At 41.0% G+C, this 12,958-nt stretch overlaps 1 protein-coding gene across 10 annotated transcripts in view; it reads right to left on the minus strand.

Moving 5' to 3' along the window:
• Positions 1 to 12,958, minus strand: part of ZNF185 (zinc finger protein 185 with LIM domain) — a 155,254-nt gene that overhangs the window by 37,785 nt on the left and 104,511 nt on the right. For 6 of the 10 annotated variants that reach the window (XM_073543437.1, XM_073543434.1, XM_073543432.1 and 3 more), the window contains 8 exons: positions 10,878 to 10,940; positions 10,685 to 10,798; positions 8,657 to 8,722; positions 8,142 to 8,228; positions 7,905 to 8,027; positions 7,040 to 7,135; positions 6,671 to 6,736; positions 5,377 to 5,433 (listed from right to left, as the gene is read on the minus strand). In XM_073543437.1, coding sequence (XP_073399538.1) covers positions 5,377 to 5,433; positions 6,671 to 6,736; positions 7,040 to 7,135; positions 7,905 to 8,027; positions 8,142 to 8,228; positions 8,657 to 8,722; positions 10,685 to 10,798; positions 10,878 to 10,940 — 672 coding nt within the window. The remainder of the gene's footprint in view (positions 1 to 5,376; positions 5,434 to 6,670; positions 6,737 to 7,039; positions 7,136 to 7,904; positions 8,028 to 8,141; positions 8,229 to 8,656; positions 8,723 to 10,684; positions 10,799 to 10,877; positions 10,941 to 12,958) is intronic. The other 4 variants (XM_073543431.1, XM_073543439.1, XM_073543436.1 and 1 more) reach the window with 4 other exon arrangements.

The following is a 12,958-nucleotide window of genomic DNA, read 5'->3' on the forward strand; positions in this document are numbered from 1 at the left end:
GTGGGGGATATCATACTGTATTTACAGGAGCTGTGAGCGCACCATACTATGTACAGGGGAGCTGTGAAGACTAGAGATGAGCGACTTTGCCTTTTTTAGGGTCGAGTCGGGTTTCATGAAACCCGACATTCTCAAAAGTCGAGTCGAACGAAATCGGCCAACTATCGGGAAAAGTCGAAGGCCGACTGAAACACGAAAGCCAATGCAAGTCAATGGGGAAGCAAAGTCGGCAGGGAGTGGAGGACAGTAAACACACCTACATGCCGGACGCTTTTTTAAAGTGCGCGAAATCAATCTCTCTCGCGCTTTCTCTCTCTCTCTCCGCAGTGTACATCCTTGCTCAGTGGCTGAAAAAAGTCACGTGCAAGCATTCTGGGAAATCCGACTTTGGCGCTCGTTTTGCCGACCGCATGGCCGACTTCATGCTGTGGTCGGGTTTTGGTTGGCGAAAACCGACTTTGCCATAAGTCGGCGACTTATGAATCTGGCCGACCTGTTTCGCTCAACTCTAGTGAAGACATTATACTGTGCACAGGTGAGCTGTTAGACCATTATACTGTATATAGGGGAGCTCTGGGGGGCATTATAATTTCTATAGTGCAGCTCTGACGGCACAAGACTGTGTATAGGGTAGCTGTGGGCTCATCATACTGTGTATAAGGGACCAGTGGGATCATCATTCTGTTTAGATTGGAGCTGTGGGCTCGTCATACTGTGTATAGGGGAACTGTGGGCTCGTCATACTGTGTATAGGGTAGCACAATACTTGGGAGATTATTGTGCCTACAAGATTTTCCGGAAACCAAGTTCCCTGCACCGCCCAGGATTGATTGCATTCCTCCAGACTTCGCATTTGCTACGGTTTGGTGAGCTGACAAAAAACTTTTTCCTTTGTGTATAGGGTAGCAGTGGGGGCATCATACAGTGTATAGAGGAGCAGTGGGCTCATAGGGGAGCTGTGGGGACATTATATTGTGTATAGGGAAGCTGTACATGGGGAGAATCTAGGGGACATTATTAAATGTTAAGTGGGCACTTAAGCATTATTGTTATAGAGGCACTCTGAGTATTGGGACCATCAAATTTGCATATGAGGTATTATTACTTTTTTAGGGACAAATTGTGAAGGACCCTAGCACAGGGCATTAATATTTTCTAGGGGGGAATTTTACTGTACAAAAGCAGAGATTGAATCCCTAGCGAATGATGCTAATAATAATCAAAAATAATTATATGGTCCAGTGAGACAAAATGTTTTCTAGCATCCAAATAGGACTGTATAAAAAGCTGTTCTACGCTACAACAGAGAAAGCATATAAGAAGAGGTGTAAGATGAACAATAAAAGTACAATACTTTATTATAAATAATTTAAAAGACAAACAATGTTAAAAAAGTGTCAATATAGTGCAAGGTTATGAGCCAAAGAAAGTAAGTGGCACAACCAGATGGCAGGCAAGAGCAAGATATAATGATAATAAACAATGTAGTCAAAAATTGAAAATACACAAATAAGTACCAACATAAATAAAACTTGCATCTAGAGACTAGAAAAATCATACAGTGAATTGACTATATTCCCATAACCCTCAAAATTACAGCTAAAGTGCCTGTAATACGCATTGGATAGAACACTGGAGCATAGATGTGAAGACCACAGTATCCTACATTGATGTAATGAATGTAATAAACACATCTTACCTCACCATCCAATGGTGTCACTACCCCTACACGCATTTTGGCAGTGTGCCTTTGTCAGGGGGGGTGGCATCATGGCCTCAACATACTCCTTAAAAACCTTGACTGACCAATCACAATATACCTAGTGTTAGTCGCATGACCACATGCTACAGGAAGTGAGGGAATCTAGAGAGCATAAAGGTGTCATTATTACTATGTAAGGGGCACAGTGGTGGTAGTATTATGTGGGGTGATAAAAGGAGCCGTTATTGTACCTGGTGCTGTAGGACACATACAGCAGCAGTGGCTCAGTGTTGGGGCATAAGCAGAATGAGTAGTTTGTGCAGGTTGGGCATAGATATGGACGGTGCAGGAAATGTGAGAAGTCAGATGTGTTGTTGTTGTAATCTGTGCAGATGAGTCCTGGCTGGAGAAGTTGTCATGTCTGTCTGGGCCAGATGTAAAATATGGGAAAAGTGAACGATTCCACAAAAAAGAATGTCAGCGGTAAGTCACCATCTATAACTGTGCTCTAATCTCTTATATGGTTTACAGGACTGGTATCTACCACTATATGGTCACCACATAGTAATATCAGTGTTTGTTTTTGTATGTAGGTTTATTTTCAATCTCAGCGCGGTCATCTGGTGATTTTCCCCTATACTCATGATTAATGGGCGCCACTGTAGCTGTAGCCTGAAACCCTAGCTACGCCTCTGCCCCAATACATGTAAGTGAAAACCATGAGAACCAAGTTTGTTCCTTTCGACTGATGCCCAACTAATGAAGATTATATGCTAATTACTATGACATGTGTAGCACAGCTCTTGGCATTAGATGACATAGCGACATTTTGATGGATGACAGCGAGTCAAACCTCGTCTGATCAGGCTTTACAATGTGAAATATGACTGTGTGAATCATATTGATCATAGACATAATAATTGGCCAGCTTAGTCTGGATGGTTGCAATTATGGATGATATGCAGGGCGGCCACCAGGAATTTCTGGGCCCTATACTGGCAAAATTTTCAGGTCCCCCTGAGACTCCGCCCAGGCTTCACCACAGCTCTGCCTTCACCCCTTGGACCTTTCACAGTCCCACTGTACATTCTTGGAAAAACTCCACCTCTGCACCCCATTCTCACCAATCACACATTAACAGTTCCCGTCGAAGAGCAGATCACATACATAGCCCACAGCTTTTGTTTGGGACAAAAGATTGTTTTAAGCAATCACCACGACAAGGTAGACTTTTGGCCGGGCCTACTCTATTCCAACCTGTTAAACATTTGTTAAAATGTCCAATACACTTTTTACGTATATTTTTATTTATTTTTATTCAAGGGAATGTGTCACATACATTTTTTAAAATGGACAATAATGCAACATACAACGAACAAATACCATCACACTGTGACCAGACCACATATTACCACCACATAGTGACCGAATAATACCACAAACAGGGAACAAATACCACCACACCATATCTTTGCATTCTTCCCCCCATGTCTCTCCATTTTGCCCCATGTCTTTCCATACTACCCTCATTTCTCTCCGTACTACCTCCATGTCTCTCCATACTGCCTCCATGTTTCTCCATTCTGCCCCGTTGTCGCTACATAATGCTCCCTTGTCTCTCCATACTGCCCCATGTCTCTCCATACTAACCCCATGTCTTTCAGCGTTTTTCACCCATTGAAATGAATGTGTTGTGAAAAAACGCTGAAATAGATGGAATAGATCTTTTTTTCAACACTAAACCTTATCAGCATGCACACGTTACAAATCTAGCATGCCAAAACCACAGCGAAAAATGCTAGGAGAACATGCTTTTTTCTGCAGCTTCTTCCCTGCAAGAGATCAGGATTTACTGCAGAAAAATAAACACTGAAAAAACGTTTAGTGTGAACTTACCCTAACTCTTTCTTTTAATTTGTGTATTTTTTAAAGTTTATTTTATTTTTATACATCTATTTATTTTTATTTTTGAGCAAACGTTGTCCAGTTTCTCCCCTGGAGTGATGTTATCAACTCTTTGGCTGGAAGGTTTTTTTGTGCAAATTTTGTATCATTTAGCGGAAAATGCGACTTTTTGCCCTAAAAAGTCATAAAAAAAGTTCAATTTAAACTAAAAATCAGTTTAAAAATGCACAAACTTTGCGCGCTGTTTTGTGGAATTTGGAGCAAAAAAAGATCAGAGAATATTACAAGACAAAATGAAAAAAATAAAAAATAAAAAATAAATGATGAAGGGGAACCTTTGATTTCTGCTTCAGCTTTTCGGTTCACGGTGTGGATTTCCAAATCTGCAGTGAGTTCATTATTCCACATTATTCACACGTTCAGTATTTGGTCAGTATTTTACAGCAATATTCGTAAGCTGTGTCTCCTCACTTATTTTGCTAATGAGGGAAGTCATGTGGCCACTGTACCCAATGAATGACCACTGACAGGTTGCAGCGGTGACTTTCTTGTCCAAGCTAAAGACTGGCTCTTCCGGCTCAGACGGAATGACACCACTGCAAACAATCAACGACCCCTGACTGGTAGCAGCGGTCATGTGTCACCCCCCACTTGAAGAGAAAACGAGATGACGAGCGGAGGTCACAGTCAGTGGTGCACTAGATCAGTTTTTTTATTGTTACTTTTTTTTTTAGACTCCTTTAAGCCCATCTGTAAAATAAAATCTACCAATGGACAACCTGTTTAATTCAAAAATATATTTATACAATTTCTTAAAATCAAATTATAAGTATTTTTTTTTCTTCTTCCCATCCCACATACACATCTTCACTAATAAATCCGGGACATGTAGGACTGAGTTCACGAGAGCATGGAATGAGAAGTTACCTAAAATAACCTTGATGGGTGGAATAATTTGTGGACACTTTTGTTGCTGCCAAACAACAATTCTGAAACTTGTAGTACGTCAAGTTTCTTTTATTGTGTCAAATAATGCATCTTTAAATTCGAGAAAAAATGTCATTAATTAAAATAAATGATGAAGAATCCGACTCTTATTCGAAAACACAATAAAAGAGCTTAAGGAACCATGAGGATTCCAGGACGGATTAGAAAATGCCTGATTTGACACAATGAAATCAATTGAAGTATCACAAGTCCAAGGATTGTTAATTGGTAGTGCCAGCGAAACGTTCCTTCATCTGGGGTTATGTGAGATATTCTATACAGGAAATTGTGCAAATCAGTGCGAGTATTGTGCCTCTTGCACATCCTAAATAAGAGACTGCAAAATATCACTAAACCTTCACAAACGGGTCAATAGTATCGATCGTCCAAATCAATCGCTTTTTTTTTTTTTTACCTTTCATGACAAAATAGTAAAGAGAAGAACAACCTGGGAGGAGAAGTTATGAAACTAAGTTTCTTGGAAACTTAGAACGGAATTTTCCATAATGGTGAGACTCGTAGGTGATTATTACACGTGCACCCAACTTGATCACTCACAGGGATGACAGGGGAATGTGACACCTCACTACTGCCATCTAGTGGAACTAGAAGATAGCAAAATGTATGAATGAAAAAAGTTACACTAGCACAAGTAGGAATTCAAAACAATGGTCAGGGATTAGGATTAGAAGGGAGCGGGTATTGGTTTCCTCTATGTAGAGCATAAAAGTCTCTGGAGGGACATAATCTCCCACAATATACCTATTCACATTAGAACCTACCTGGTGTTTGTACTTTTATCCAGATCAGACCAAGAGATCAGATCCTGCTTGTTATCACTGCAATATGAAAATATGCATGGAGATCAGACACAATGCCATACTTCACCCTCTCTTGGATGAATTTTGACTGAATTTTGGCGATGCTGCTGACCAATTTGTATATACTGTTGGCATGACTCTTCCCCCCATGGTAGGCTGGAGGGGGAGGGGGGAAGTTAAGGCATCTTGGCTTTCAACATGTCCAATCCTTTTAGGATGCTTTCAAATTGCGTTCGAGATCCCGTTTGGTGGCCCCGTCGATGCTTACTTCTGAACCCCCGAAAAACGGGATTAGGACATATGTGCCGACGGGGCCATTAACTATAATGGTGCCGGCAGAGCTAATGTGTGCACTGTCGTGAATCTTTTTTGAGAGTGTACGCCTATTGGAGGCGGAAACTCAGGCGTAGTAGACTGAATCTGAGTGTCTGCCTCCAGTAGATGTTTATGCCCGAAAATGATGCACAGCAGAGCGCATGTTCACTCTATTGGCACCATTATAGTCTATGGCCAAGTTGGCGCATAAGTTCGAATTCCGTTTTGAGGGGGCTCAGACGTAATCCTCAATGGGGCCACCGAACGGTACCGAAACGCAATGTGAAAGCACCCTTATTCTTAAAAGAGGTAAACTGGTGCTAAAGGGGTCTGGTAGCAACATACTCCTCTCTCTCTATAAAGATCAGATGCATGCCCCCCAAGAGAGTGTGCATACATAGGGGGAGTTGTAGGAATAAATATAGGCCATACAAGCAATCTAAACTTTATGGCTCGGCCTTATTTCTGCAGCAAACAACAAACATTTACACTCGGTTAAAGGTTCAAATAAAATCTTCCTTTGGTTATACTAATACATAATATATTCTTGTTTTAGTCCTGTCAACACGTTATTGTATATGGAGGTAATGGTATGGCTGTATAGGTGCTTGTCCTCCAATAAAAATGATACCTTTTTTGTAGCGATACGATGTGCCAGTCCTGAGTAAACTAGGATATAAGTCATATGCAAATCGGGAAGGAAGTGCACTGGGGCGTGTCATTGTATTTAGAAGAAACAGGCTAAGTGCACTTCCAGCCTGATTTGCATATGACTTCTATCTGAGATTTCTCATGATTGGCACATCAGATCTCCACAGTAAAGGTATCATTTTTATTGGTGGACACGCGACTACACAGCCATGCCACTACTTCAAAATATAAAGACATGCTGAGAGGCTCCCTCTAATTAGACAATTTACAGCAAGATGAAGAACCACACCTTATAGTAGCTGCTGCCACTTCTTTTGGTTTTGTTTCCATTCTGGGTGCAGGTTTGGGAGATATGCTGAAAATATAACACAACAATTAACTTTACATAGATTCTCACTAATTAGGACTAAAATACAGTGACATTTCTATGAAGCAAAATTTGGTTATCCAGAAACTCTATAATCTGGCACTAACATTAGGAATATTTTTCAAGACCAGAAGCAGAAGACTGAGCAGAGGGCAAATTAGGACGATCACCAAAAGCTTCTTTAGTCTTACAAGAGGTTTCTGCACATTTTTGACATATGACCCACTAATGTATCACCTTATGTGATTTCCCACCACCAGGAGACCTGTGCTGGGATCTGTAGTCTCTCACCTCTCTATAGTCTCTATGGTGATTTTGGCACGTGATGTAGTAGTAGTGGTGGTTATCTCAGTAGATCTGCTGGGTGCTCTGCTGTTATCTACATCACTGTAATGTAAGAGGAGACATTGTGAGAAAGAAACAAACAAGGAAAGAAAAAAAGAGACAGAGAAAGAAACAAGTAAAGAAAGAAAGAAACAAACAAGGAAATAAAGAGAGAAAGAAAGAAAAAGAAAGAAAAAGAAAGAAAGAGATAAAGAAGGAAAGAAAGAGAAAGAAGGAAAGAAAGAGAGAAAGAAAGAAAGAAAGAAAGAAAGAAAGAAAGAAAGAAAAAAGAAAATAAAGAGAAAGAAAGAAGGAAGAGAAAGAAAGAGAAAGAAGGAAGAGAAAGAAATAAAAAAAGGAGAAAAGAGACAGAGAAAAAAAAAAGAAAAGATAGAAAAACTGAGAGAAAAGAGACTGAGAAAAAAGAAAGAAAAACTGAGACATCAGAACCTGAGAAAAAGAAACAGAAAGAAAGAGAAAGAAAGAAAGGAGGAACTCAGAAAGGAGGGAGAAAAAAGAAAACCAGAGAAAAGAGACAGAAAAAGAAAGAAAAGATAGAACAACAAAGAGAGAAAAGAGACTGAGAAAAAAATGAAAGGAAGAGAAAGAAAGTAGGGATAAAGTAAGAAAGAAAGAAAGAAAGCAGAGAAAGAAAAAAAGACATAGAAAAATATAGAAAAAATACTGAGAAAAAGGAAAGAAAAAAAACTGAGAGAAAAGAGAAAGAAAGAAAAAACAGAGAAAAGAGATTGAGAAAAAAAGGAAGGACAGAAGAATCCATTAGGTTTCTCTAGAAGACCAGCTGCATATACACTGCTGTCAGGTGTCTCACCCTTGGTCTCTGATGACGGTGATCTTCCCAGGTCCAGCCTGTGTTCTGGGCTGTGGACTCTCTGTGACACTTGTGGACAGTGATGAAGATATTAGTGTTATGGCACCTGGTACATCTTTGCTGCTTAAAAACACAGTAATGTAAAATGACATTCACTCATGAACTCTAGATATTGTGTTATACTTTACTATATGTTATATATTACTGAGAAAATAGTAAAATCCTAATATGTATTACCATCTAGATTCAGAACAAATGTGGTGGTGAGTAGGGTTAGGGCTGAGTTCACACCTGTGTTGGGGAATTCCACTTGTCTGTACCGTTCTAAGAATAAGTCAAAACAGATGCGCTGCATAACTTTTGTAGATGGGCGCGGAGGGGCCGCGCTGATTATCATAGCATCCATCTGGGTTCTGTTGTGTGTTAATTATTAGAAGAATTACTCTTTTTTTCTAGTCAATTTCTGCCCAAAGGTGATAGTTTTTGAACATGTCCCCTCCCAGGCAAAATGAGCCACAATCTGAAACTTTTCTGTCTCAAATGCTGAACATTATATTGTTGAAACCAGGTTGACGCTTTATTCACATCCAATAATGCCGTCCTCATTTACTATGGGCCACTTATATTACTGCTCCACTTTAATGGCAGAAGGTCCTTAGGACTCCCTCCGGCACCAGGGGCCAGGTGTGACTGCCACCTCCGCACCCCCTGTAGGACGCCTCTGTCTGCTGTATATCTGAGCTTTTACTCACTTTTCTGTGACTCTTGAGGTGCGATTTAGCACTGGGGACTTCGGTGTTTCTCTGTTGGTGTCATAACTGCAAAAAAGAGAAAACATTGGTAAACTCATCATAAGGCCTCATTCAGACAGATATCAGTGTTAACTGCCTGTATTCTGGATGTACTACACTGTAACCCCCCTGTGCACTCTACCTCTGTAGTTAAAATGGTTACATGACATCTGTTCATTTTTGCAGAGACAGTGCCACTTGCATCACATGGCTGTGTCTGGTATTGCAGCTCATTTATAGGGATTCTTCAGTTCAGACATATCTTTAGGGTCTCTTGACAAAGTGTATTGCAATACCCCCTTTTTTATAGATTCCCAGCAATCAGCTGTGGGAAACCTGGAAGTGTTACATTTTCCAAGATAATTAAAGTGACCCTCTGGTTTGCCATAAAACTGTAATATCATCTGAGAGATGTTTGGTAAAGTGACCATGCCGCCTTTTTTTATACCACTAATATGCTACTACTCAGCCGATATTCTTTTTCCAATGTGTCCACAGCACATCTTAGACTACTGTTCAGCTGTAGTCTGAGGCCCGCCCCCCAGTTCTCGGATTGGCAAATGCTGTTGACCTGGCCAATCTGAGAGCAGGTGGGAGTGTCTCACAATGTATAATGGGTAAAGGTGAAGAAAATGGTGCCGTCAATCAGTAGAGTAGAGGCCTGCATAGGAGGGCAACAAGTATATTACACAAGAATTCCTCCAAAATTACTACATTTTTATGTAAAATTGGAAAATATTGCACAGAGTCCATTCTAATCAGTGGGCTGCCTGTGTACTGTAGGACTGGACCAGTCCTCTAGAGAGAGAGACACTCTTTGTAATTACCCTTATTGTGACAAGAAATGAAAATCCCGCTCAGAGGACCCCCCATTATTAACTCAGAATTTACTTAAAGGGTATATGAATATAGGCTTTCAAAATGGACAACCCCTTTAAGTGACTAGTACTATAGGTAAGAGTGGCGCGGCTTCCGGTAAGATTAAATAAAATTCCTCGATAGCTGGGTATGCCGTGCATTCATTATGATAGAGCATATGACACCGGAGGACACAGACAGAGGGGACCCCTGTGCAAGAACAATATCTGGGCCCTTTGTAGTCCAATAGTTCATCATAATGCACAATTCCCCCTGCTTTGGAGTTATAGGGGTCCCCTTAATTCTTGGGCCCCTGTGTGGCTGCACAGGATGCACCAATGACATGACCGCCCCCGAGCACTGACATATGCCTATCATTGACCTGGCCGCGTTCACACGATCAGAATTTCCCATCAGTATTTCTAAGCCCAAACCAGGAGTGGGTGATAAATACAGACGTGGTGCAAATGTTTCTATTATACTTTTCCTCTGATTGTTCCACTCCTGGTTTTGGCTTACAAATACTGATGTAAAATACTGACCAAATACTGAACGTGGCCTATTAGTGAAAAACTGATGAAACTCAGGCCACTTTCTTTAAAGAGGTTTTCTCGCTGAATACATTGAAGACCTAATTAAATGAGAGATGATAACTAGATGATTGCTGGTAGTCTAATCTCTGGGATTCTCACTGATCCAGATAATAGGGGGTCCCAAAGTCTAGAGCTATAGAAAGCATGTGGGACCACTGCTTCATTCCCATTTATGGCACTGATGGAATGGCTATCTTCACGAGTCCCAAAGAAATGGTCAGGCATGTTCACTACTGTGCAGAACACACAGGATACTTTGGGCCCCTCATTGGTGGGGGTCCCAGAGGTTACTTAAGTAGCCAAGAGAGTTTAGATCAAGTTTATGATCTTTATGTGACAGTCTTTTGTGTAATAGAGAAATGTTGAACTGGCAGTAACAGATGGTGTGAATATTCCCAGGCTTTGTCTGTGGTGTCCCTTGGCCAATGTTGTCTGATGTGGATGTAAATTTGTTAAGCATGGTTAACCAAATGTGATGCCATAACTAAAAATTTTCCCAAAAACATCTCCAACTCTATCTCCATGCCCCCAAAAATACCTTTCATCACGTAAGATTGTGATCTTCCCCGGCTCGGGCTTCACTGTGGAAGGTGTGCTTTCTGTGTGGGTGCTCCATGAGGTCAGTTTTGGGCTCTCTGAACGCTCTGTCACCCTGTGGAGAAAAATAATGCGGGTAAGATGGATTGTTGCCGGTGATCGGATTGTGTAGGAGATTAAACTATGGAACCAACCTGGTAGTTACTGTCTGTGATGGTGTCTGCACAGGTTGATTTGATTTCCTGCTTTTCTCAAAACTGAAGATGCAAAATACAAATATATATATTACAGCTTCAAGATTCCCTATCCCAACAGTAAGTACAGTAAGTACTGGAGATGCTGCACTTTGGTGACGTCACAACAGAACAAGCGGTAACAGAAACACAAAGGAACCATCAGTGCTGATAAATATGGCTTCCACAACTCTGTGGCTGACATTGAGTTACATGGGGACACTCACTATTGGGACAATATTTGAGAACAGGGCAAAAATTCTAAAGCTGATAGAGCATTTCACATATTCAATAATAGTTTGTAAAGTTGCCACCTAGAAATTAGCAATCTGATTCATGCCGCCTGTCCTCCTTGGTAGCCAAAATCCTCAGCTTGGCATCCTGGGTGCATCTTATGCTTACTAAGCACCATAATGTCATGAAAACGCGTGGGGTCTCGTGACCAGAAGTGCCAGGAATGCCGATCCTAGGATGCATACAAAAGTGGAGACCGTCTGCCACAGAGGACCGGACTGGACGCCAAAGGACGTCGGCGTGAATCGAATTTCTCATCTTTACTGCCGACTATGGAACAATTCACTATGATTTACTTTTGAGAAGACGTTAAAGTGGCGAGATGATAAAATTTATAAACGGGCCACAAAAATATGGTGACAAGAAATTCCATATCCTCTTCAAAGAGTAGAGGGTGTTCCCTAAAAAGAAAAGATGAATTCCCCAGATTGCAATGTTTTCTTACACCTATACATCTCATGAGTTGATAGAAGTAACAGTTGATTGCTTCAAGATGGGCTTAGGGTATTCCTCTTCATCCATCCATATACATGCACTTTTTCTTCTACCAAGTATGTATGTCTTCTCATAGGGGAGAGGGCAGTAAGCTGCTGTCAGGCACTACTGGCAGAAGATTATCTCCAACGATTCGATTATGAAAGGATTGGGCATATTGAAATCTAAGGGCCCCGTTACACGCTTCAATGTCCCAGCGATCCCACCAACGATCCGACGTAGATGGAATCGCTGGGACATAGCTGACCCCTGGTGAGCTGTCTCATATAGTCAGACTCACCAGCGATCAGGACCAGCGAGCAAGCTGGTATCCAGGGTAAACAGCAGGTAACTAAGAGCCGCACGGCTCTTAGATACCCGTTGTTTACCCTGGATACCAGCTCCCAGCATCGCTGATCGTTGATCTTTCGCTGTCACACGCAGCGATGTGTGCTGCCCAGCGGGAAACCAACGATAGAATTATGGCCCAGACCATTAGGCAACGATTAACGATCAGCCAACTGATCGTTGATCGTTGCTACATGTCACACGCAACGATGTTGTTTCGACATCGCTGCAACGTCACCAAACTAGTGACGTTTCAACAATATCATTCACAATATCATTGTGTGTAACGGGGCCTTAAGATGTCCCAACCCAACATAGGTAGTAATGGGAAAGTCGTGACAAATGTGTCCTAGATGGTCACCCTGTTTTTCCAAAACTGGTTCAGATGAAGCTCGGATGACATGTTTGCCAACTTTAGATATTATATTGAACAAAGTAACATTAGCATGTACGTAAATGTATTTAATTCTTCAACGCACACAGTCTGATCTACTTATGTTTTTTTTTTCTTTTTATATTCCTTTGAATTAATGATAAGAAACAATGTTGTAAGATATATCCCACCACTCATGTTTCATCCATATTCCCAGGCAGATAAGTAAGAACAGAGTAAAAAAATGGCCTTCAACCACAAAGAAGACTTCAGAGAGAATAAAGGACCTTATTTAACTGTTGGCCAAACAGCTATCTCTCCCGATTTTCCCATTTCTCTACAGGGAGAGAGGAGTAATCTGCTCCCAAACTCATCTGTCAATTACTTATCTGCCTGGAAAAGCATCAGATTTTGAATGCTCTCATTGGAATAAAGATGGTGCAATCAATTTGAAGAGTCGATTCACCAACTTGATATTAATTGGCTGATGAATTTCTCCACCTCTCGTCATTTATGAAGATTAATTGACAAACTAAACTAAGCTGGTGAGTTG

Source organism: Dendrobates tinctorius, unplaced genomic scaffold (genome assembly GCF_039654945.1).
Source record: "Dendrobates tinctorius isolate UK_male_01 unplaced genomic scaffold, ASM3965494v1 ptg000133l, whole genome shotgun sequence".
Classification (NCBI taxonomy): Eukaryota; Metazoa; Chordata; class Amphibia; order Anura; family Dendrobatidae; genus Dendrobates; species Dendrobates tinctorius.